A 24,708-nucleotide genomic window follows, 5' to 3' on the forward strand; every position below is an offset into this window, starting at 1 on the left:
TTATGTGTTTCCTCTTCAGAACTACAGTGCCGTGACTGGGCTCAAGCTTCTTTTGATATCGTTGATAAAGTTATAGTTCCTGTCTCGATAACTGAAGGAGGAAGACTTCTGCAGCAAACGTGTGGCTGTTAACTGAGCAAAAACTCGAAGGAGAGAGGGGGAGGGGAGGGCAGCGACAGCAACCGACCTCACTACCCGCTTCTCAGTACGACGTTGCAATGCAGAATCCAGATAAGCTGATCTGGGACTCTTGAAAACCGCGAAATGAAAGTAACCGTGTACTTACCGCCCTCTAGCGGTGAGCCCTGTAATGACAGTCCAGCAGCCTTTAAAATGGATCGTATCTTTTTTTTTCTTTATTTAAGAATTAAAATACAATAACATTACATTCAAACAGAAAATAATCCTGAAAATCAAACCACGAAAGCAGCACAGAGGTTTTAGAAAAACCACATCCATCAAGCACGTTCAGGACGTGTCAAATCACACTCCCATCCTTCATGTTTAACGATCACAATTGTACACAAAGCATGTCTACATATCCCAGCGTACCTGTATGAAAATAGTCGCTTCAAGACATTGCTTTCTGAAAATGAGGCCATGCAGACATGCAAGTGACTCGGCAGCATGGAAAAAAAAACAGATGAGATTCTTCCCTTTTCCCCAAATTAAACACCAAGCAGAAACAGCGAACCCTACCCTGACAGCCATCAATCTATCTAAATAAAAACAGCAGCTGGCCTTTCATTTCAGCTGTTGGCCTGTATCAATCGTTTGATCAACCTATTGATCCATCACTGTCTATTATATATAATGTAGATCTCCTACATTAATACTTTATTAGCATTATTAGCTTTATTAGCATTATGCTAATACTTTATTAGCATTAACTGTACACCACGACTTGCCACATCAGCAATGAAAAGATTTTTAGCACATCAGTGGCTCATTTTGAATCAGTCTCTATACCTTTCCTACTCCAAATCCATGATGAATTAATTACCAGCAGGATCTGTTACACAGCTGAGATGCTAATGGTATTTGTGGACTGGAACGGAAGGGTAGTACTTTCAGTAGCTCTGGGTTAAACTACTTCCCTACTTTAAAGGCATGTTCTCATGGCTGGGGCGGGTTCGAACAGTCTACAGGAGCCTGAGTACAGGAGGGACAGGCTGTCTGAAACTGTTCCTGTTGGGGTTCGATCCCTGATCCCCATGAAGAAAAGAACTGCCCCCCCCACCATGAAGAAAGGAACTGGGGTCCCCCCCCCACCCCACCCCATTACTCTGCCCGGTCAGGAGAGGCTCTGCAGCCTCTCTGCCCTGCTCTTGGCACGGGGACAGGGCAGATTGCGATGGGGGGAAGGGGGGACCCCCTTCCCCATCTGCCTGCAGGTCCCCAGACCCTAATTCCCAAGACCCTGTTCTCCAGACCCTAATTCCCTAGACCCTGGTTCCCAAGACCCTGTTTCTCCAGACCCTAATTCCCAAGACCCTGGTTCCCCAGACCCTAATTCCCTAGATCTTGGTTCCCAAGACCCTAATTCCCAAGACTCTGGTTCTCCAGACCCTAATTCCCAAGACCCTGGTTCCCCAGACCCTGGTTCCCAAGACCCTGGTTCTCCAGACCCTAATTCCCTAGGACCTTATTCCCTAGATCCTGGTTCCCTTGGGTTTCACGTTGTCTTCAAAGTAGCCCTTGTTGGTGATGTTGCCGGCGGGGCTGAAGAAGACCACAGCGATGAACATGCCCACCCCATCCGTCGCCAGGCCGATGCCCACCTCCCTGGAGGACTTCCACACCATCTGGGAGAAGTTCCCTGGGCCCGGGGGAAGAAGGCAGAGGGGTGAGGCGGGGAGACCACTCCACTGAGGGAAGCCCCTGCGGTGTTCGCCACAGGCAGCTCAGCAGCAAGACCGCTCAAGCAATTAAGCATAAACGATGAAAATCAAGAGTCCATTAAGATCAAAAAGGACTGGCTGGAGATGGAGGAACCTAGGATCGTTACCTCTGGATGATCATGAGGGGGGGTAAATGCTATTCTTGTTTCTTTCACTCCACGGAAGTGATAAATAACCCCAGAGCAAGATGAAACATAATCACAATAGTGAGAATTGTGCACAGTGCACAGGTGCACCAGTGACAGTACCTGTTCCGCTCTTGAAACCCGGAGAGCCGAAGTTGTATTTGCTGCTCTCCTTGTACCAGGACTCGGCCACCTCTGAACCTGCGAACAGATAAACTCTCCTGTATGTCATGCTAGATATCGCACACGTATTAAAGGGGAACCGCAGCCCCAGTTTCTCAGACCGGTTATTAAAGTCTGTGACAGTATCGTACAATTTTACAAATTTCGAATTAGGCACAGAATCGTGAACTTTGCGAAAGTGCTGCAGGTCGTCGTGTTGTCGCAAACTCGCATTCGAGGTCCCAGGAATTGTGACGTGAGGCGGCCCTTCCTGCTCACTAGTCCCTGTGATGACTGATGTACTGTGATGCACGAGCGAATAAGTACAGGTCGACATTCCACTGCAGAAATGTTTCAATGTGGTCTGCAGGCAGAGTTAACGAGTAAGTTTCATTTATCAGCAAAACCGTCTGGAAGTCGAGAGCAATATTTCTATTGGATTAAAAGAGCTGGATTCACAAGCCTACTTGTTAACAGTGCCAAAGGGCCGCTTCACCTCACCGGAAGTTTGTCTCGTTTTATAAGTTACTGTGTCCATTTTACTTTCATTGCAGTTTGAAATGAACTCATCAGTGCTGATTATTCCTAACCCTGAAATACAAACACAGCATTGTGGTTCTCCTTCAATCTCTGCGAATAGTAGGTTCAGTTTCAGATTTGTATTTCTGGTGTCTAACAATATGAGATTATAATGACTGTATATCATTAAGTAGTTATTTAATGACGACTAATTCATATCTAATAATTTAACGGCGCTGTGTTACTGCCATCAGGCAGAAGCTTGCAGTCAAACCACAGTGTTGTGGGAAGTGCAGGTGGGGCTGTGTACCTGCAGGGGGTGCTGTGCTGGAGCTCAAGCAATACCACAGGTTTTCTCCATAGTCCTTGCCACTGCTCTTCAGGGCCTTGCTCTGCACCAGGTGAGACGCCCAGCTCAGCGCCTCCTTGGAGAGGGCGGAGCTCAGCTGAAGGGGCGGGGCCCCGTGCTGCTGCCGGAACCGGTTCATCGTCTCCCTCAGAGACTGGGAGAACTGGGACAGCTGGCTGGCTGCCGGGCCCGGGGCGGAGAGAGAGAGAGAGAGAGATCAGACGTCAGGGCACACATCCCTGGTGCTCTCCTTGTGGCCCACCACACTGAAGCACGTAAACACAGCCACTGCCTCCATTGTTACATTGATCTGAGTTGCTATCAATTAAACAATTAAGGCAATTGTGGGAAATCATGCAATGACCTGGACTGGAGTGGGCAGAGATCACCAAAAGTTCACACATGACAAACCAGTGCACTGGGCGACACATGCTGTGTCCAATTGGACGAAACAGAGTTGCAGACCTGGCAGAGTGACAACGGGACGTCCTGCCCCTTTCTCCCCAGAATCCTCTTCTCTGGGTTTGTCCGTCACCTTCGACCCCTTGGGCAAGACATTGCGGCTGTAGTAGCCGGGGTTGGTGATGTTTCCTGCCGGCTGGAACTGCGCCACCACGATGACCGAGCCTGTCCCGCTGTTGGCCAGCCCCACGCCTAGCTCCTGCGAGGAGCGCCATACCAGCTGAGTGAAGTGACCTGGGAAGAGAAGGTCAGGGGGTCAGGGGGTCAGGGGTCAGGCACAGTCTGATGTCAAGCTGTTGCTGTGTTTGGTTTTTGCAAGATAACGTTTAAGTTACACACAAGGACGCACATTTTAAGCAAAAGTTTGACTAAAACGAATTTAACTATTTGAATCAACTGATTGTATTTTTTAAATAATGGAACACATATATGCAGTTACAGTACAATTGTGGATTTAAATTGTTGTCTCCTGCATCTTAAGCAAGAAGAATCCATTTTTTGTGAAGCAACATAGTGTTTTAAATTTGCACTTATTTTTCCCTTTTAAGTTTGCTGAAAAAATAAGGCAACCAAACACATGATTCTGTACAGACTAATTAATTGCAAATGCTTATGCCTACCCCCATATATGGAAATATATACTGATAACAACATAAACATTACATTAATATATATTAGCATTATATTAATAACAATAACATTATTAATTGCACTGTCTTTCAGTTGAAAGGAAAAAAATTCTTCACGAATACTGCGTGTGTGATCTCAGTACCTGTCTTTGTCTGACTGCCCGGTCTGGAAAAGTCATAGTTGTCCATCTCCTTGTACCAGCTATCCACCACTTCCTGGCCTGGAGACAGGGAGACAGAGGTCAGAGGTCACTGGTTCCACAGCACCTCACACCCGAGTTGGCACTGAGGAATGAATGGTGCTTCTCTCACTGACAGCACTGCAGCCCCGCAGGGGTTACTTGCTGGGCTTCATGGGGGTACCCTGACCATCGGTGCCCCCCCTCACTCTTACACCTTAACCCTCACTGACCTCTTCCCTTCCTGCTCACAACAATGCCCCCCACCCCCCAGCCCTCACACGTTTCAAAAACCCACTCTACAAATCGGAAGGCTAAATGATTTAATCACTGAGAGGCGAGGCGATATTCTGCTCATCACATGAGACCTGTCAACAACCTCTTGAGTTTTTTCTATTAAATCAAACTGTCCCTGCAGGTTTTGCTTATGCAGGGAAAGCCTGCTCTGCTGGTCGCGGTGGAGGTCTGGCTAAAGTCTGGAGGAAGGATATTATAATAATAATTCCTTACACTTATATAGCGCTTTTCTGGACACTCCACTCAAAGAGATTTATAGGAAATGGGGAATCCCACTGCCACCACCAGTGTGCAGCCCCACCTGGATGCTGCGCCAGTCCGCTCCCCACACACCAGCTCTCAGTGGGGAGGAGAGCAGAGTGATGGAGCCAGTTCAGAGATGGGGGTTATTATGAGGCCGTGACTGGTAAAGGCCAAAGGAAATTTGAAAGTAACACCCCTACTCTTTTCGAGAAACGTCCTGGGATTTTTAATGACCACAGAGAGTCAGGACCTCGGTTTTACCTCTCATCCGAAGGACGGCGCCTTTTTACAGTACAGTGTCCCCGTCACTATACTTGGGCATTAGGACCCACACAGACTGCAGGGTGAGCGCCCTCTGCTGGCCACACTAACACCTCTTCTAGCAGCAGCCTTAGTTTTCCCCAGGAGGTCTCCCATCCAGGTACTGACCAGGCTCACACCTGCTGGGCTCCAGTGGGGCTGCCAGTGGTGAGCTGCAGGGTGACGTACTATACTCTAGCTGTTGGTTATGACTATGAAGGAGCTCTCTGCTTGCTGTCTCACCTGTGGCAGTAATGCCCGGGCCGCCCGTCTTGGCCCAGATGTTCTCTCCGTAGGTGGTGGTGGAGTGTTTGAGGACACGCGTTGCCAGAAGGCTCTCGGCCCAGCTCTGCGCCCCCCGGCTCATTTCAGAATTCAGGGAGAGGGGGGGCGCACCGTGGGCCTGGCGCTTCTCATTGCAGGCCTGCAGGATGTCCCTGGTGAAGGAGTCTGGGAGAGAGCGAGGGAGGAACAGCAAGACGATCAGAGTAATCAGAGAAGCAGTAAAGAGGGGAGGTGAGAATTTCACTCTGAAAACAACATATCACACACAGGTTTACAGCAGTTAGTAGTTAAATGATTTGAATGTCCCATCCCAGCTATTTCTTGAAAGAAGCCAGGGTATCAGCTTCAATCACATAGCTGGGTGGCTCGTTCCAGACTCCCGCCACCCTTAGCGTATAGACGTGCCCCCCCCCCCCCCCCACCCGCCACTGTTCTCAGATTTAAATGGCATTTCTGCTTAGATTCCACCTGTGCCCACACTGTTCATCCTGAAGACTAAGTCAACGAGGAATTTAAAGAACTGTATCAGGACGCCTTGTCGTATTCGCTGCTCAAGACTAAAAAGGTTCAGTTCCTCAGCCTGTCAGTGAAGGGCTTTCTGCTTATTCTGTGATGGACCGAATCCAGTGCAGCAATATCTTGCGGACCAAAACAGCACACAATATTCAAAAGGAGGCCTTCTTTAAATTGAAGAACTGCAGCTGGTTTTGTCATTAACAGCTGTCGCCACTAAACTGGGAGAGCAGTTAATTAATCTCTTTAGAGTCTAGGAGGAAGGGGAACAGATGAAAAAAGATTCCACGGTCAATTAAGCAGTAAAGATGCCCTTACCAGGGGCACTGCCATCAGCCTGCTGCCCATTTCTCTGCCCTGGTTGGGGCTTCAGTCCTGCGCCCTTGCTGGCGTCCTCTGGTGGCTTCGCCCCTGGTGGCAGCACGTTCTTCACGAAGAAGCCGGGGGACGGGGAGGGGCGGGGGGCATCCTGTTTGATCTGGAGGGGGCTCTTGGTCCTGACGGGGGGCTTCGCCGACCCCCCGGTCTCTCCCACTGGAAAACAGAAGCACACGTCACACGGACACGGCTGGGGTACAGCTGGCACGATGTGTGTCTCCCCAAAACTTTTATCAGCACCAGATTCAGCCCCCCACCAGCCCCACTCAGGGGGAATTTAAGTTCCCAGCTCAGGTGTCCGGTGGTCTCACACCGCAGCTCAATCGACAGGACAGGAGACACAACTCCTTGAAAAACAGGTGATCCTGGCACATCCAGGCGCGGGTTCCGGAGAACCGAGGGGAAGAGTTTTTGTTCAAAGCGAACCAAGGAGACATTTCCGTTCAACTCGCATGTTGACATGTTTGTCCTGGTCGGATGAAAGCCGCATCGGCCACGCTGAGATTTCCGAACAACGTACCAGGTGTTGCAGAGAGACACCATCAAATCGGACCATTGCAAAATCATGAATTGTTCCTTTTCGTGTCCCTGATGCTGCTGAATATACAGTTGAATATCTTTGCCTGTCCACTGACGAGATCTCATGTTGCAGATACTGAAAGCCTAATTGTGCAAGCGAGGGCAGAAACAAAACTGTAGATATTGCACGGCACATTTCTGGTGTAATAGGTAAGTCCGTGCTCCTAAATCTTTCAGCGTTTCAACCACGCTCGATCTGGATCATCTCACCCGCCACCTGGACTGATGCTTTAGGACGCCCTGTCTGTCTGAAAAAAAACAGCTCTAACTGTCTCTCCGAGCGGGACCTCCAGAACGCGGATGCCCGTCCCCATCTGAGAATCTGGGGCGCTGCGGTCTAGCGTTCGAGTCAGCGTTTGTGGAATTTAGGAAGTGGCGAGGGTGACCGCGCGCGGGATGATGAATAAGGGAAGTTCTTGACAGGAATTGAAAGTCGAGATTGCAAATCAGATCAGAAAATGAATGAAGAAAAATGTCAATACTGTATAAGAAATATAAGAGTCAGTGTCCTAGATACATGCATGATATCCAGACATGGATAATCCCATTGGTGCCCAGTGCTGTTAAGGTAAGCAGTGCTGGGCTGCTGTGGGGTTACCTGGGGTGCCCAGGGGCAGGACGTTCTTCTCGAAGTACCCTGGGTTGCTGATGTTGCCCGCCGGGCTGTACTGGCCCACCACAAAGACGGTGTTCCCATCCGTGGCCTGGCCCACGCCCACCTCCAGCGAAGACTTCCACACCACCTGGGTGAAGTGCCCTGCGGGGAACAGCAGGGGGCGCCGTGGCGTCACACTGGTGCACAAATGTCCACCTTTCACCTCCCGGAGGAGCTGCGAACACCTTACTGATCCATTGTGCGCTTCTAAGAAAGAGCTTATGATGATTGTCCCCTGCTGTTTATATGACTGCCACACCAGGAAAGAGGAGCTGAGGGTCTAACAAACTCTCCTCTTGAGCTGAGCTTAGAGCAGCTCACACTAAGATACCTTAAAGTTACTATGGGTGCCTGAAACTGAGAGCTGACAATACAGAAACACTTACAAAGAGAACTGCACATTTGCTTTAGCCCAGCTCCTTTCTAATTGAGCTAAAAGCCATACAAATATATCTAAAAGCACAAGCATGAAATCAAAGAAACTTATTGTAAAATGGTATAACACACTAGTAAGGCCTCATTCAGAACATTGCCTACAATTCTGATCGCCGCGTTACTATCCAATGAAACAGATGGTCTCCTCTTGTTTTTAACACTTCCTATGTTCTTGTGAAGAAAGAAACGCAGTTCCAGGCCCACAGAGGAACATCAAGCACTCCCAGTATCCCCCTAATGAAAGGTTAGCCAACAGGCCTTTTGCTCCCATGCCTTACCAGTGTTGCTTTGAAAGCCAGGCCTGCTGAAGTTGTAGTCCTTAATCTCGCTGTACCAGCTGTCCACTGCCTCCTTCCCTGCACCAGAGACACACAAAGGAGAAGAGTATGAGCACAGGAGGCAACACTGGTGTCGTACCAGCGAAGACAGACAATAAAACGTTGGCGAATCTCCTCTCTGGGTTATAAAAACCCAACTCTCTCCCGGCTGGAAAACCCTAGAACCGCTCATCGAGACGAGCTTGAAGACAGACGTCTGGTGAAAATGAGAAAGAGATGGATAGTGAACCGCTCAAATGACAGGCAGGTGTCAGGCTCTCTGACTATGAAGGCAACCTAAAAATCTAAACCTACTACAAAGTGAAGACACCATTCCTTCAGGGATGGCTGAGGGGCATGCACATCGCAATGCACGGAGCAGAATGCAGAATGAGCACATCTGAAAATGCCCTTCGCCCAGCGCACTAATAAACAAGCATGAAACATTTTACACTGCAACCCAAAAATACTCTGATGGCCTGTTGTTTTGTTGTTGTCTGCTGTCCTCAGTAAATCGTGAATGAAAGGGCTGAGTGGCGGCTCAGCCAATCAGCCGGTACCTGTGAGCTTCTTGGGGGCGGAGCTCCAGGCATAGTAGACGTTCTCGCCGTTCTCGGTCTCACTGTGCTGCAGGGTTTTGATTGACAGCAGGTGGTCGGCCCAGGCCTGCGCTGTCTTACTCAGCTCCCGGCTCAGGGTCAGGGGGGGGGCCCCGTGCTTCTTCCTGTAGTCATTGTGGGTGTCCAGGAACTCCTTGTCAAAGCCGGACTGCTTGTGCACTGTGCACACACACACACAAAGACATGGACAAGGTTCAGGGGAATCGATCTGTGACACAAGGCCCACTGCACAGAAATACACCCAAAGCATCTGTAGGAATATTCCCTGAAGTGCTCTACTCGTCCTGGTTTCACACGGGCCTTGCTGGCGTAAAATCAGCATAACAAAACCTAAACCAAGCGACAGATCAATTTATTTGAGGGATATATGATGATAAAGTAGAGAGACAAAACGACACACATTCTTCAGGGAAGGCTGTGAGCCGCAGTTGAGACCAAGTGTTTTCACTGTGTTACACAAGACGGAGCTCAGGTGCGATCAAGATCATGGTGCTTCTCTTTCACGCGTGCACAGTCGGGTCTCCCCCCTGTCCCGCTGTAAGTAGCTTGAGCCATTTGCTTATGTTCACAGAACACATGCAAATCTCCAGATAGAACTGCTAGGTTTTATCATAGAGCCACGAAAAGCAAAGAACAGAACAAAAACATGTTTTCTTCAGGCCAAATGCTTCCGCTTGCCTTTGGTGTTATCAGGACTTCACTACGTTAAACGGGAGACATTCATGTTTTTTCACCTCTGCTGATACGTTAACAGGAAGGAAGAAACTTAAAAGATTCTGAAGTAATTTGACCCAGCAGGACTCTGCTCTACTATGCTGTCCATCCTCAAGTGAAGATGCCCTTACCAGGGGCACTGCCATCAGCCTGCTGCCCATTTCTCTCCCCTGGGCGGCTCTGAAGTTGGGGCTTCACTCCTGCACCCTTGCTGGCGCCCTCCGGTGGCTTCGCCCCTGGTGGCAGCACGTTCTTCTCGAAATAGCCGGCGTTGGTGATGTTCCCGGCCGGCTGGTACCGCGCCACCACAAACACCATCCCCTTCCCGTCCGTCGCCTTGGCGATGCCCAGCTCCTGAGAGTCTCTCCACACCACCTGGGTGAAGTGGCCTGCGGGGGGGGGACAGGAGGGGTGATGGGATAGGTAACCGCAGGTCACAATTCATTCCGCTTGGCCGTGGTGCGTGCGGGATGCAGCAGCCGGCAGATCGAGGGATCGGGAGCTAAGGCCGACCTGTGTTGGTGGAGAAGCCCGGCCTGCTGAAGTCGTAGTCCTTGATCTCGCTGTACCAGGACTCCACGGCCTCGTCTCCTGCAGGCACAGCACAGGACACCCCGATCAGAGCTGCGAGCACCCCGTGACCTCCAGACACCCGCCTCCTCACTCCCTCCTCACTCCCTTACCAGCGATCGGCACGGCAAACGCGCGCTGGAGATTTCGCCCTTTCTACAGTTTTCCCATCATCCCCCCCCCCCCCCACCGAGCAGTCATTTCCCTTGCTCCCCCACGCCAGTCCCAGCTTGCACAGCGGGAGGGCAGCGGGCCCAGCGCCGGATCCGGGGCGTCTCACCGGAGGCCTCGGTCCTGTTGGAGCTCCACTTGTGCCAGATGTTCTCCCCCAGGCTGGTGTCGCTGTGCTGCAGCACCCGCAGCGAGAGCAGGCGATCGGCCCACTCCTGCGCCTGGCGGCACAGGGCGGGGTCCAGCCGCAGCGGGGGGGCCGCGTGCAGCCGCCGCCGGGCGTTGTGGGCCTCCAGCGCCTCCTTCTGGAAGCGGGAGGCGTCGGCAGGGGACGGAGAGGGGCGGGGGGCATCCTGTTTGATCTGGGGGGGGCTTTTGCTCCTGACGGGGGGCTTCGCCGGCCCCCCGGTCTCTCCCACTGGAAAACAGAAGCACACGTCACAGTGACACGGCTGCAGCAGCGCTGGGGTACAGCTGGCACGATGTGTGTCTCCCCAAAACTTTTATCAGCACCAGATTCACCCCCGCACTCAAGGGAATTAAAGATGCCCTTCCCAATTAACAATGGGAGACTTAATTCCACGAGACCACCAAGGGTGAAGGGACACAGGGCTCAAGTTCCCAGCACTTCCTGACTTCCAGCTTTTTTTGGGAATGTCACTCTCTTTGCTCAGCAGGCTCATGGTGCAGTACAGTAGCTACGGCAGGATGTGGAAGAGTTTCAGAGACCTCTCTGTGTTCAGTCATGAATTTAAAAACAAGGGATGCTGTTCTGAGCATCCCGGCTGGGGATTTATAACCACACGAAGAAGGGAGTTCATTGCAAGCTGCAAGCACTGGTCACAGTTTGCTACGTCGTGCTGATGAGATCTAAGAGGGTAAACTTGTTGCTGAATTTTGCTTTATCTTTGAACTCACTGTAGGTGCTGATCTTAACCCCCACCCTAACCTGGAAGGGAGCTGCTTCAAACCCTCCTAAGGGGCATGCTGCTGAAAATGCTAATGTCAAGGGGTTCATAGTGACGGGCTGGCAGGTTTTAAGGGAGGTGTCCCTATTGCACCAGGGCCATGCAGCTCCAAGGAGGGGAAGCTGGCGCCGTCGTCAGGGAGACAGGGAGGCGACTGGGAACAGCATTCCGCTGTTGTCAGGGAAACAGACTGAATCAATCGGATCTAGACAGAGCAGACTTTGAGAGTGATACATCTGCCGTTTCTGATTAGATGCAGCGTCTCTGGGAATGAGGGAGCAGTTCGAGGCCCTTCCCCATTGCAAAAGACGTAATCCCAGACATACTAAATAGTTCTTCAGAGCTATAGGCTCTGATGCCTCTTAGGAGTAGTGTGCACTGCTATACTCTGACGGAAAAGCTATGTTTCCCAAGCACCCACTTCAATGCTTATACGAATGCCTGCTTTTAAAATAGCAACCTTGAAACATGCATGCGTTGCACGCATTTTGAAGCAGCCATTTTCATTTTCAAACCCTTTGCAAGAGACCAGCTCATTTAGAAAAAGTGCAGTACATCAGTCTGATGCTCATCACACCCCCCTCCCCCCCGAGATCTGGCGTGGAGGAGGTGAGGCGGTGCCACCAGGCGTGCCCACAAGAGCTCAGGAGCTGCAGGGCAGAGACGTGGGAAAGAGGAGAACTCTTGTATGTGAGCCAGTGGTGGAAACTGCAGTGGACTTAACTGAGACTTTGGAATTTCAGAGTGGCTGGGTATCAGGTATGCAGGTGGCTGTATTTGAATAGACCCATTCCCGCACAGCATGCCCGTGGGCACTCGGGGAGCTGAAAGCAGAGCTCATTTACTGGAGGGGGGGAGGACACAGTCCTCTTAGATGCTCTGGTGGTGCATGGCTTTCATTTTGTGAACCTGATACGTTAAGAAAGTCCCTGGGTGCTGTACGAGAAGACCCCAGAAGACCACCCTCTGAGACGCCTGAAGGTGGGGAGTTTGCAAAGTCTGCACAGCACTGATCACGGGGTGAACCTGCAGGTCTGCTTGTCTGTGCACCAAGACAGTCCTGTGCAGTGAGCCGACAAGAGAGACGCTGTCTTTGTGGGCAGGGGAGGTGACCAGACACATGGTGCTATTTCGCTCATTTATATAAAAAGAATTTATTATGCATTATTTATTGCCTTTACTAGTATACAATATAGACAGGGAGTTCGATACAAAATCTACATAAAAGGTTATATAAGATTAAATGCAGGGGTTAAATTAGGGGTGCACAGACTCTGACCTTCTGGAACGGGTTCGCACTGAGCCCTTAATTGCTTAATTGAACCAATCACTCGCTCTTTGAAACAAATGTGGCCTCTGGCATTCTGCAGGTCAGGGATTTTCGTTGCCTTGTGAGTGGTTCGCCTTGATACTGTAGATCCAGCGTGTGCACCCCTGGAAAAGGTTGCTTTCGTTAACGAGAACTCAAACTATCAGCCCTGGATGGACCAGGAGAGGGGGGGCAGGACCAAGCTGGCGTGGTGTGTGAGCTGGCAGGTTCGTCTCTGCAGGACGGCCACCACACCTTCTCCTCTCCAGCGTCTCTGCCAGCTGTGAATTGCAACGCCTTCTAATCGACTGGGGAAAAAAACACGGAACGGAGACTGGTGAGTCAGGGGTGTCTGCGGGGCCCGGAGTGGCCAGGTTAGTCGTCGGAGGCCGGACCGCAGTTCCAGTGCTGGTTAGGGTTAGCACCAGGCAGAGGAGGAGGCAGTGACCTCCACAGGGCACAGTGCTTCCACGTCTCGCCCACTAGCTCAGAGTGCGGTACCTCAGAAGCCACACTCTGATTCCTCTTCCTGGATGGAGTGGGGGTAACTAACTGACTGTGCAAAAGCTTGAGAGAGGGGAGGCTGTTAGGAGCTTTTATTAACGGGGGGGAGCAGCACAGACCAAGAAAGTCAACTAAAGATCTTGTAAGAAAATGTTCTCTTGATATAATGACAACTGTGGCTTGCAAGAAACTAGAAAGAACCGTTTGCTATCCCACTGTAACAGGAGTACTAAGCCATGCATTGCTCTACTAATAAATGCCACTACATGCATCTATTTCTCCTTATTTATCGTGCTCCATGTGGGGTTACCTGGGGTGCCCAGGGGCAGGACGTTCTTCTCGAAGTACCCTGGGTTGCTGATGTTGCCCGCCGGGCTGTACTGGCCCACCACAAAGATGGTGTTCCCATCCGTGGCCTGGCCCACGCCCACCTCCAGAGAAGACTTCCACACCACCTGGGTGAAGTGCCCTGCGGGGAACAGCAGGGGGCGCCGTGGCGTCACACTGGTGCACAAATGTCCACCTCTCACCTCCCGGAGGAGCTGCGAACACCTTACTGATCCATTGTGCGCTTCTAAGAAAGAGCTTATGATGATTGTCCCCTGCTGTTTATATGACTGCCACACCAGGAAAGAGGAGCTGAGGGTCTAACAAACTCTCCTCTTGAGCTGAGCTTAGAGCAGCTCACACTAAGATACCTTAAAGTTACTATGGGTGCCTGAAACTGAGAGCTGACAATACAGAAACACTTACAAACAGGACCCACAAGTTTGCTTTAGCCCAGCTGCTTTGGAATTGAGTCAAAAGCTATATAAATAAAGTTTAAAAGCACGGACTGGAAATCTAAAGAAACTTACTGGTGACACTCTGTCAGACCGTCGTCTGTGGCTTTTGTTTTGAGACTTGATTTTCAGTGGGCCTCTTCTTAATAATATTATTATTATTATTATTATTAATACACACACCAGCTCTCAGTGGGGAGGAGAGCAGAGTGATGGAGCCAATTCATAGATGGGGATTTTTAGGAGGCCATGATTGGTAAGGGCCAATGGGAAATTTGGCCAGGACACCGGGGTAACACCCCTACTCTTTTCGAGAAACGCCCTGGGATTTTTAATGACCACAGAGAGTCAGGACCTCGGTTTTACGTCTCATCCGAAGGACGGCGCCTGTATACAGTATATCGTCTTTTCATGACTCCCTTCCTGCACTCGCATTAAGACCAAAGCCCGGTGCTGGTGAGTTCAGTTCACTCTCTCGGCCCTTGTACAGCACAAGTGCTGCCTTCCTCTGACCCGGGTCCCAGCCGGAGGTCACAGGACGGACACAGCCCTCGCTGACAGCAGTGCTAGTTCTCAGTCTCCTTTACGTAGGGGGTGCTGTTGAGCCCCGAACTGGTGCCCACCCACGTCCAGTGGCTTGTTTAATCCTGGCGGTATAGTGACTAGAGAGCTGGCCTGTACCGCGAACAAGTGTCTCCTCTGCTGTTCTCTCCACTGAGCCCTCTGTTTGCGCAAGTGAAATAAGTGCTCCATTTATGCTGAAGTGGGGTTTGAATTATTGTGAGGCTAAAAGTAAAAGTGATGTTTCATCCGCCAATGGAATTAGGAGAAACAGTGCGGTATCTACATAGTGCTGTATGTTTCGCTGCAAACACGGAGTTAGTTTTCTTTAACAATTTGTTTTTTGAGGTGGAACCTGCAGTTGTTTCTCAAAGCCCCAGCTCACAGTAGTGACTCCTGTTCTGTGAAAGAGCAGGCAACACCTCCTTCCAGCCTGCCTACGCCTTGACCCTTTCACCCATACACACCACCACACTTCCTGATGGGGGCTTCGGCGCCACCTGGTGGAGGGTCTCTGACTTCACATGCCTGCAAGCATCCAGAAGACTGACGCACAGCTCTAAGAACCACGCTGAGAAATCTGTAACCTACCAGCCAATCAGACCACCTTATCCCACGACCCAGGGTTGAACAAGCCCGGGCTTGAAGACTGGATAAACCTCTCCGGTAACATTTTTAATTATTAACCATTACTCAGTCACATCAACTGTGTGATTTTCTGCTCTGGGCATTATCTCCCTGGTTAACAGATTATTCTAATTAAAAGATGCAGGCCTGTTGCTCCCCTGCCTTACCAGTGTTGCTTTGAAATCCAGGGTTGTTGAAGTCGTAGTCCTTGATCTCACTGTACCAGCTGTCCACTGCCTCCTTCCCTGCACCGGAGACACACAAAGGAGAAGAGCTTTGAGCACAAGAGGCAACACTGATGCCACACACCAGTGAAGACTGACAGTAAAACGTCGGCACATCGCCCCCACAAGAGCTAAACTCAACTTTTTCCCCCCCAACAGAATTCAAGTTTTCTCAATAGTACTGATTTTAGGCTTACACAGTCTACAACAGAAGCAAACTTTGTTGCTCAACGGTATCATGTGAAAGTACTATGTTTTATATATTGGAAGTAATGGTTAAAAAAAAAAAAAGATATTTGGTATGCATCCAAAACCTGTACTCATTTTCCGGCAGGTCTCAGTAAATCGTGAATGAAAGGGCTGGGTGGCGGCTCAGCCAATCAGCCGGTACCTGTGAGCTTCTTGGGGGCGGAGCTCCAGGCGTAGTAGACGTTCTCGCCGTTCTCGGTCTCGCTGTGCTGCAGGGTTTTGATTGACAGCAGGTGGTCGGCCCAGGCCTGCGCTGTCTTACTCAGCTCCCGGCTCAGGGTCAGGGGGGGGGCCCCGTGCTTCTTCCTGTAGTCATTGTGGGTGTCCAGGAACTCCTTGTCGAAGCTGGACAGCTTGTCGTCTGAACACACACATAGAACACAAAGCTCAGGGTCTGATTGACATACGCCCCAGCGTTTGCACTGTGCAGAAAGCAGTTGATAACAGGCACAGAGAAAAGACCGCCTCTGCAGGGAAACTCTCTGCTGCGCGCTTCTGGGCTGCCGGATTACAGGCAGGTGGTGTGTGTGTAAATGGGGCTCGTGTTGAAGTTTCGGAGACTTCCAGTTGTTAGGCTCAGTGGCGGCCTACAGCATTGCAAATTACATTGAGTCTTCAATCCCAGCTTGCAGGGCTGGTATAAAAAATGTCAGCGAAATGGCTCATTGCAGTGAAGCTGAGATGACTACAGACACAGCTCCTTCTGGGCCTTGTGATGGGTCATCATGGTGCATTTGCACTTTTAGAATGGCTCACCATCCCATCATGCCCTGCCACAGCAGTCCGAGTCTTTCCTGGCTTTCCCAGCTCTTCCCTGAACTCATTTTAACCATATCTTACTGCAGTAAGTCAGGGGTCGCAAAACCCCTTGATCATCGCTTTCACGAAGCACCCCTGCTTTCAATAAGCACTCGGCCCTCCTCACCCCAAAATTAAACAGACACGATCTGAACAACGGCGCTGATGCTAAACACTTAGTTAACCTCCAAGCTCGTGCTTTGAAGGAAGAGGTCTTGAGTGAATGTGACAGGGGGTGGAGCGGTGGCTCTGTGGCTCAGGATCTGCTCCCGTGGCTGGGAGGTTGCCGGTTCAAATCCCGCAGCCAGCAGAGGAATCCTCCGCTGTTGGGCCCCTGAGCAAGGCCCTTAACCCCAACTGCTCCAGGGGCGCTGACCCTGTGCTCTGACCCCCAGCTTCTCCCCCTGTCTGTGTGTCTCATGGAGAGCAAGCTGGGGTCTGTGAAAAGACACATTCCTAATGCAAGAAACTGTATAGGGCTGATAAAGTGATGTAAAAATGTTAATGTTAAATTTTAGATTGAATATGGATCAGGAATGACGTCAGTACTGCACAGGTAATTTGGGGTTAAACTCATGCCGGCAGTCTCTAAACTCCCATTTGAACAATTCTACGATTCCCAGGAATTATATGGAACATATAACAACATCATGCCTTCACATTGTAGACTGAATCTCTTAACGATCGGGAGAATTCTTACTGCAGTACAACTTTATGACTGCACATTTTCGAAGGGGCCGGAGCCCCCAGATCCTGTCGCCCTTTCGATCTATCCGAGCTCGGAAAGCACAGCCAGAGACCAAGAAAGGTGAGAAAAGTCGAACTCACCGGCCATGCCTTTGGTTTTCCGGAAAACTGCCAAAAAAACAAACATAAAACAAACGTTAGACAAAAAAAAGACAAATGTTAACTTAGCGCTGGGCTGGGGCTGCCTGCTGGAGGTTTACTCAGCAGTGTGATCGGGCACGAACCACATTGAAAAATAAAAAGTGACAGAATCCTTTCTCTGGTTAACATTTTCTCTGCTTCTCAGGAAAAGCGATTAGGGTCAAACATGCACGGGAGCACTTGATAACCTGTAATTTTCATTCTATATCTCTAATGTCAACAAGAGCAGCTCGTGTTGCAGTACTACGGAACGCCCAACCGCTCCAGATCAAACACAGAAAGAGAGGCACGCAGAACAGAGCACAGCCTGCTTCGCAGAACACAACGGCACTTAGCACGAAAAAGAAATGAATCGAAGCCCATTGTTAAAAATCTGACAGACGAGACACCCTGGGGAGCTGATCGATCCACTTCCTGTGGATAAGCACACAGAGGGCTCACCCATGTTCGTTTGAAGAAGGCAGGAGTCCGGCAGGTGAGCTCGGGCAGCAATGGGAGTCGTGCGGCCCTGCAGGTCGGTCAGTCGGTCGGTCAGTCAGTCAGAGAGTGAAGACAGGTGGAGGAGAAACAGGAGTGATGTCCCGACCGAGACTGACTGCTGAAGGCATGAACCCAGCAGGAACACTCACTCACACGCACACTGGGTCACTAGTGTCTGGGCGGTACCTGCCGGGCACGCCAGCCTGATTGCTTTGTGACACACTGAACAAACAGAGTCCCTGGCCAGAGATGGGACGGCTCAGGTCGTAAAGCCCGACTGTGGGCGTGGGGGGGGGCGCTTGTGACACTGTCTCTGTCGACCAGCATTTTTAGCCCTGGAGGCAGTGTGAACTTCAGCTCACGTAGTGTCTGAATCTGTCAGGAAGCACGCTGGAGGGACACTGAAATCTGGCCGTGGGGATTGTTTCTGATTGCCAATACTTTGTCTAGCAAGTTCGAGACGAGTCTTACAAAACACTGATTTTTTTTTTTTTTTTTTTACTGCTGGTGGCGGTGGGACTTCAGGGACTTCGGAGCACCCTGCGATCACCTGCCTTACTCTCTGCACCACAGGTGCGCCGTTCCGTATCTGGACAAGGAGATAACCCTCTTCTAAGCGCCATCCTACGCCACAGCCCTGCCTGATGTTTTTTTTGCCGTTATCTGCTCGCACATTCAGCGCCTGCATGAAGATGACAGCGCCCTATTGAGAAACGGGACTCAGGTGCAGCAGAACTGTAAAAAAAAATAAATACAAATAATGCACTGCTCCCACCGCCTGCCGACAACTGCCATACCGCAGGTATCTTGCGCCCACCGGGCGAGACCCTGCAGAGGTGAGATGCTCTCAGCCTCAGCGGCGCAGCGCAGACATCGCAGCCCACAGCCGGCAGAGGAAGCAGGGTGTCTAGATGAAAAAAAAACAACCTGCACATCTCAAAGGAGGTGCAACTGGAATTTCTCGCGCCGATTCAAAATGGAGCTTTAATCCCGAATATTCGGAGTGGCTCCCTTTTGCTTGCCCGTTCTCGTTTTGCCAGCACATCTCCTCACTCACCTCGATGGGCGCCGTCGGTGACAGACAGTGAGCACACCGGGTTTTTTTTAATCGATCATGGTACCCTAAGTAGAAGAAGCGCAGGACACGTCGGAGAACGGAATACTTCGGGAGCCTTTACTCACGTGAAGGCATGTACACCAGCTCCCCTGCTCATCCCGAAGGCACGACGTACACGCACATGTACTCGCAAAACATGCCCGGCCCTTATTAAGAATGCCTCTGGCTGCGCGCTCACTCATGTGCACGGACATGCAACTTTCCAGCTCCAGACACTGTGGTTAAGGGCTAATCGCTCGCTGAAAGGAAGGGTAATCTCATAACACCAGGCTGTCCAAACGAGCTTAATTGCAGCTGAGCACCCTCAGGAGACCCACCGACAGACACAGGCTTCTCTGATCAGATGGACAGGGCTGCCCACGCACGGCTCCCCGGGAAGGGGTCGGGGCGCCGCTCCGGCTGTGTTAGCACCTGGGGGCGAAGGGACGGCGCTGATCACTCTTGATCCAGCCAGCCTCGCGGATCAATCGCTTTGTGCAAGGCGCATCAGCCACATAACTCGCGGCTACAGGTTTTCGACGCACAGAAGTCGGAAAACGTGCTCCCGCGCGTCTTAAAACGCACCACCCCGAGCTCCGGGAAGGTATATACCTCTGCCAGTCCCCGTGCATGACCCTGCTGTGCGCTGCATTCCAGTGCTTCTGCAGAACTGCAGACTGGTGCCTGCAAGCTAAACAAGGATTGTGCATTTGAAAGCCGGAGCTCACAGCATGCTTTCCTGCCTCTAATGCAGCTGCCCCCCCCCCCCCCCCCGCTCTCGCGTTGTGTCTATACCTCTCCCACCCCACTCGTCGCCGTTACACACCTGTGAACACCTCGCTGCGCGTCCCTGTTCAGCCTGTGACAGCTCTCTCTCTCTCCGTTCTGGGCTGCAATCTCTCTCTTCCTCTGTGGCTGTGCTCTCATCTAGGCACTGCAGTGCTATATATTCAGTCTGACAGCCCGTCCTCCCCCCCCCCCTCCCCTGCACAAGGTGGAGACTCATCTCAAAAAAAGACATCCACCCTGACACCCCCCCCCAGTGTCACACACACACACATTAATGTTGCTCTGATCTGTCCTTTGGAAGACTCACTGACCCAGCTGGTCTCGGCATTCGTGATGCAATTAAGCACACGTCTCGTTGATCTGGTGGCAGCCCCCCCACCCTTCACATTTATGTTGAGGATGGAGAAATCGCTCAGTTTCGGTCTCTTCGATGAGTGATTTGGGGTCTTCGGGGGTGGGATGGGGCTGTTCGCTTGTTTACCAGCCTCAGCCAGACTGCTCCACGAGAACACCAGGTAGCAACAGGAGACATGCTCACTGAGGGACGCCGCTCACGACAGAGAGACAGACAGACAGACCTGTGGGGCTGGACAGAGACCGACACTCAGTATAGCTAAACAGCAGGTCTATACCAGTGCCCTATACCTGTGTGTGAGGATAACGACAGTAAACCTGAGCTTGAACTGCTTGTCTGTGAGGGGCAGAGAGGCTGGACCTGTGTCGGTGTCTCTCTTGCAGGCCAGGAGGGAATGATACAACCTGTCGATTAGACGGTTCATTTAGATAGCGGCCTCGTTGTGAAACAGTTTCGGATGGTTTGTCAGGGGGTTGCAATGCATTTTCCTTGTTGACGGAAAACTGTCTGCGGTCACAGCAGGGCATGTCATGCGTTTCTTCTGATCCTATGGCGTCGGTTTCTCACCAACAGAACAGTTTAACCACTGCAATTAGCAACCCGATCCTTCTGTTACAGCCCCACGCTTTTTAAAAAAAAAAAAATTAATTGCCTGCACGGGTGTGCCCACGTTCCCACAGATGACTGTCATCAGGGTTCCCAGGTTTGGGAAATTTAGAGTCCAAACTCCGACAGGGCCCCAGCGTGGAGATGCTCTCCGTGCTACCTGGCTGTGGAATAGGTCATTCCTGTCCTCTAGAGACCTACAGGAATTTGTGTATTTAACACGCAATGAAGCCCGTTAGGCTGTCTGACACTGTGCGAGACAACAAAAGATTATACAACACAGCACACTACAATAAAAGCTTGTGACACGCCGTAAGTGAGGGGGAAACAGGAGCCACCCAGCACCTCTCTACAAGTGATCTGGTCCTTCTAAACACAAATTGGGTAAAGACAGGGCAGGTGGATCAGTTTAATCATTCCAACCTCGTGCACAACGCGGAAAGTTTTCTCTTTCATTTCCAGCCAGTCACGCGTACGGGGCTGGCAGACACCAAAGAATGCACGTCCTTCCAGGTTCAGGTGGGTGTTGAGTGCAGCAGCAGGTGCAAGGCAATACTCTTATTTTACAGCAAGTTCCTCTCCTGCCTCTGTAGTGGCTGGCTGTGCAGGGTTATATTTGCATAGGCAAATCCCCATTGTGTCCGAGCTTCTGCTCTCAGTTGATCCTTTGAATCCTTTGAAAAGAGCTCAGTGTCAGTGAGCCCACCCTGCAGGAGCTGCTACCCTGTAGGAGTCTGGGGAGGGGGGCTCCAGGGGGCAGCAGTGAGCTGCAGAGCGGTAACAGACTCTCGTACCTGGAGCTGGTCGTGCGCCTGACATTCGTCAACGCGCGCCACGAAGCCAGGGAGCACAGAGGAAGAGGAAGAGGAACCGGAGCTTGCAGCATGTCAGACAGGCACTCTGATTGATGACTCGGTTGCATTTTCGTTATTTGTCAACCGGACAAGCGACTGCGTTTGGAGGGCTGTGGCCGGCTCCGCGATAGAAGAAATAACATAACTCCCTTCTCTCCGGCCAGAGCTAGTTCCAGGAAAATTCAGAGCTCAGGTTTTTCCTCATCAGTTCAGTTCAGACCCATACTGACAACAACTATTACCCTTCTCTCTAGGATAAAGGCATTTGTGCCAGGCAGGGTATTCTAGAAAATTAACTGACTTACATGCAAAAGATATGTATACTTTATGCATATATTTGTGTATATAAAAGAAAAGTTCATTAAATAACTTAGTATATACTGTATATGCATATTCATTAGTGTATGCTAAGGAACAGAAAGTAACATGTGCTCAGTAGGTAGGTCTTTATTATTCTAGGGCTTAAACACCCTCCACAAGCACAGGGTGCATTTGAAGTTGTTGCGATAACATAACTTGGTGGGCAGAACAGTGCCCCCCGGAGGTGGGGCTGTTGCCTTGGGAGGACAGAGTCAAACCCAGGAGGGCTGGGCAAGAGAATTATTTTTTTCCATTTGGCACGACAAGTCCCCCGGTCTTTGAAACGGGACGTGGGGGAGCTCTGAAAAGACTTGGCCTTTGCAAGATAACCGTCCTGGCGCGGTCGAGGCGACGTGTGTGTGTGTGTACATTGCCTGTTGGAGATAGTGAGCGCTTCCTGCTTCCAAGAGCGATACAGACCTAGCCTGCAGCACGCTAGGGGGGGACACCCTGAGGGTCCGCAGCTACACAATCCACCTGCTTCTTTCCTTCCCTTAAAAGACAGAGCCCCACGAACAGCTCACCTGAGAAGCGGAACGCCATGGTGCCTGCAGGCTCTGTCCCGATGTCTCGAACCCGCGCCGCGGACTGCCTGGCCCTCTAGGACTTGACTTCAAGCAGGCGAAGCGGAGAGAAGCTGATGTAGCCTCCCGGCGCGAGGAGGGAGGAAGGAAGCCGAGCCGTCACCAGCGAGCCCGCGATCTTCCTCTTTCTGAAGTGGTTACTGTGACACAGGAAAGAAAACCCTCAGTTTTAGCTCTCCTCCCCCCCCCAGGAGCTGGGCGTGGCGGACCCACTGCAGCGGTGCTGATAAAGGCTTTGCGAATAAGTTGATCAATTATTTCACCATGTGTAGCGGAGTTAGTTCGGGCACGGCGACGTCATCGCCCCGCCTACGCGTAGCAGGGACCTCAGCCGCCTGGGCTGGGGGAGGTCTCCTTTAGCTCGCTCGGCTGGCTCCCTGTGGCGTCACGCTGGGAGACCCGGGTTCGTGCCCCCGGTGTTGCGGGATGAACCGGCAGGGTGGAGCGGCAGAACCACGACACTCACACGCGCAAGGCCTTCACTAGGAATGACAACACCCAAGGATGATGGGGATTATGGGGTGTTTTAGGCAAACGTTTGGCTTGACCCGCTTAGTTTAGGGGCTGACCTCCTGGCCAGAGGACGAGGAGACTGGGACCCCCATGCAGAATGAGGGGTGACCAAGGGGCAGCTCCAGAGGTGGAGGTGGGGGTGCAAAAAGATGTCGGCGAGGGAGAGAAGGGGATCACGTCCAGTATTTCTAGCGTCTCGGGAGAGGAAGTGACGTCAGAATTGAGGGCGCGTCTGACGGAACTGGGCTGTTGATGTTCCTCCCCAGCTTTCGTCATGAACTCCATGGAGGGAAAGGTTACAAAACGGGGGGGGGGGGGGGCGCCAGAATTGTTTGGGAAACGAAATCCCAGAGACCCTCATCCCGCCAAAGCCAGGGCGTTTCCCCAACATGGCTGGGCAGCTTGCTCCACAGCCCCGTGGATAAAGAAGTGCTTCCTGTTCCTTCTCAGCTTTCCATCTGGTCTCCAGCGGTGTGCTCCGGCTCAAGTTGAACCCTGCCTTCTGGAGCCGTGTGCTGGGTCAGTTAAAAGTTAGGAGTCTGAATGCTGGTATCGGGTCTCCTTGTGACCAGCCCTGTTCAAGACTAAAAAGGTCCAGTTCCTCCAGCCTGTCAGCGGAGGACTCTCCCCTTGAGCTCGGGAATGTCTCGCTGCTCCTCTTTGAGCAGGTTTCCAGAGCTGCAGATAACACTCCATTTGGACTCTGCACTTTTAACTAGGCATCCTCATAACTTCCGTGTCTCTTTAATGTATTCAAACTGTCTGTCTAGAAGATGTGAGTCATGTGTCAATGACAACACTAACAAGCACCTAAGTCTTTTTCATGAGTGGCTTCTGACTTCTGACTCCACCAGAGCAATGCCCTTCACCTGCTGGTATATGAATGCTGTTCTGATGCAGAGCTTTTTGCTGGGGGTATTTCCAGCTGGGGTCTCCTGCACTGAAGATATGATTTGTGCAGAGCAATGCAGCAGGATACAGGCACTGTCTCCCAGTGTCAGTCAGTAAGAGTCACTACTGAGGTTAGACACCTCCTGCGCCAGGGGACCTGCAGACAAGAGAGGCTGCCCTGTTCGTGCCTGATAAGGGATAAGGCCACAGCCAGGCAAGGATACCCTCAATACTCACAGCAGGACTGGTGTGAAAGGAACACTTTGACAAGCTCTTATACATACTGTACATGTAGAGACCGGAGCTTTCAGAGATCCGAGTTTGCTGAAGGCTCAGGGATATATTCATTTTAAATAGAGCAATTCTAATTTCTCTTTTTCCCCCCATACAAGCAATGTTTGGTTGCGTGATCGCTTGGTGAATTGGTTTAAAAATATCCCTTATGTTTATCTGAACTACATAAGGCATGTCACTGCTGATATTCTCATCTCGAAGGTGAGGACTGCGCTCTTGAGACAGCACTAATTGCTTTCCCAGGAGGGTATTTTCAAAGAGAATTCCGCTGTCCCAGTGAATATGATGAAAGAGCCGGCATAAGGCGTTTCCCAAAAATCCTACACTAAAGAAGGAAGCAAATTGGGCTGTAAAAGCTTTGCTATAAGCAGATGGATCTCAATGGGAGTTGCAGAGAGCCGGGCGAAAGCTTTATGCGTTTTAAAAGGCAAAACACAAAGGGCGAAGCCTGCATTCAATTAAAGCCGGGTTCTGTCACAGACATTCTTGCTACACAGAGAGGGGTGATGCCTGCTGCGATCCTGGGTCTGCATTTGCAAGAAATAAGATTAAAGCTACGATGCATTTAAGAAA

The 24,708-nt window shown here is 51.1% G+C and overlaps 1 protein-coding gene across 1 annotated transcript; it reads right to left on the reverse strand.

Annotated features, from left to right (window-relative positions):
• Nucleotides 1-334: 334 nt before the first annotated feature.
• Nucleotides 335-22,566, reverse strand: glipr2 (GLI pathogenesis-related 2). The gene is made up of 18 exons (XM_088940209.1): nt 22,378-22,566; nt 17,254-17,280; nt 15,770-15,988; nt 15,322-15,399; nt 13,495-13,653; nt 10,513-10,821; nt 10,176-10,253; nt 9,794-10,051; nt 8,889-9,107; nt 8,290-8,367; nt 7,520-7,678; nt 6,283-6,498; nt 5,410-5,616; nt 4,291-4,368; nt 3,522-3,752; nt 3,018-3,236; nt 2,150-2,227; nt 335-1,819 (listed from the first exon to the last, which is right to left on the reverse strand). The coding sequence occupies exons 1-18, from the start codon at nt 22,394-22,396 to the stop codon at nt 1,653-1,655; spliced, it is 2,799 nt and encodes a 932-aa protein (XP_088796335.1). The 5' UTR covers nt 22,397-22,566; the 3' UTR covers nt 335-1,652.
• Nucleotides 22,567-24,708: the final 2,142 nt, after the last annotated feature.

Source organism: Atractosteus spatula, chromosome 23 (assembly GCF_055471065.1).
Source record: "Atractosteus spatula isolate fAtrSpa1 chromosome 23, fAtrSpa1.hap1, whole genome shotgun sequence".
Lineage (NCBI taxonomy): Eukaryota > Metazoa > Chordata > Actinopteri > Semionotiformes > Lepisosteidae > Atractosteus > Atractosteus spatula.

What these genes read in the sequence shown, in the direction of transcription:
- glipr2 (XM_088940209.1), bottom strand. An exon ending in TCCCGTTGTCACTCTGCCAG is followed by an intron (nt 3,237 to 3,521) that starts GTCTGCAACTCT and finishes CGGGCCCGGCAG; the next exon opens with CCAGCCAGCTGTCCCAGTTC. An exon ending in CAGCACAGCACCCCCTGCAG is followed by an intron (nt 2,228 to 3,017) that starts GTACACAGCCCC and finishes ATCTGTTCGCAG; the next exon opens with GTTCAGAGGTGGCCGAGTCC.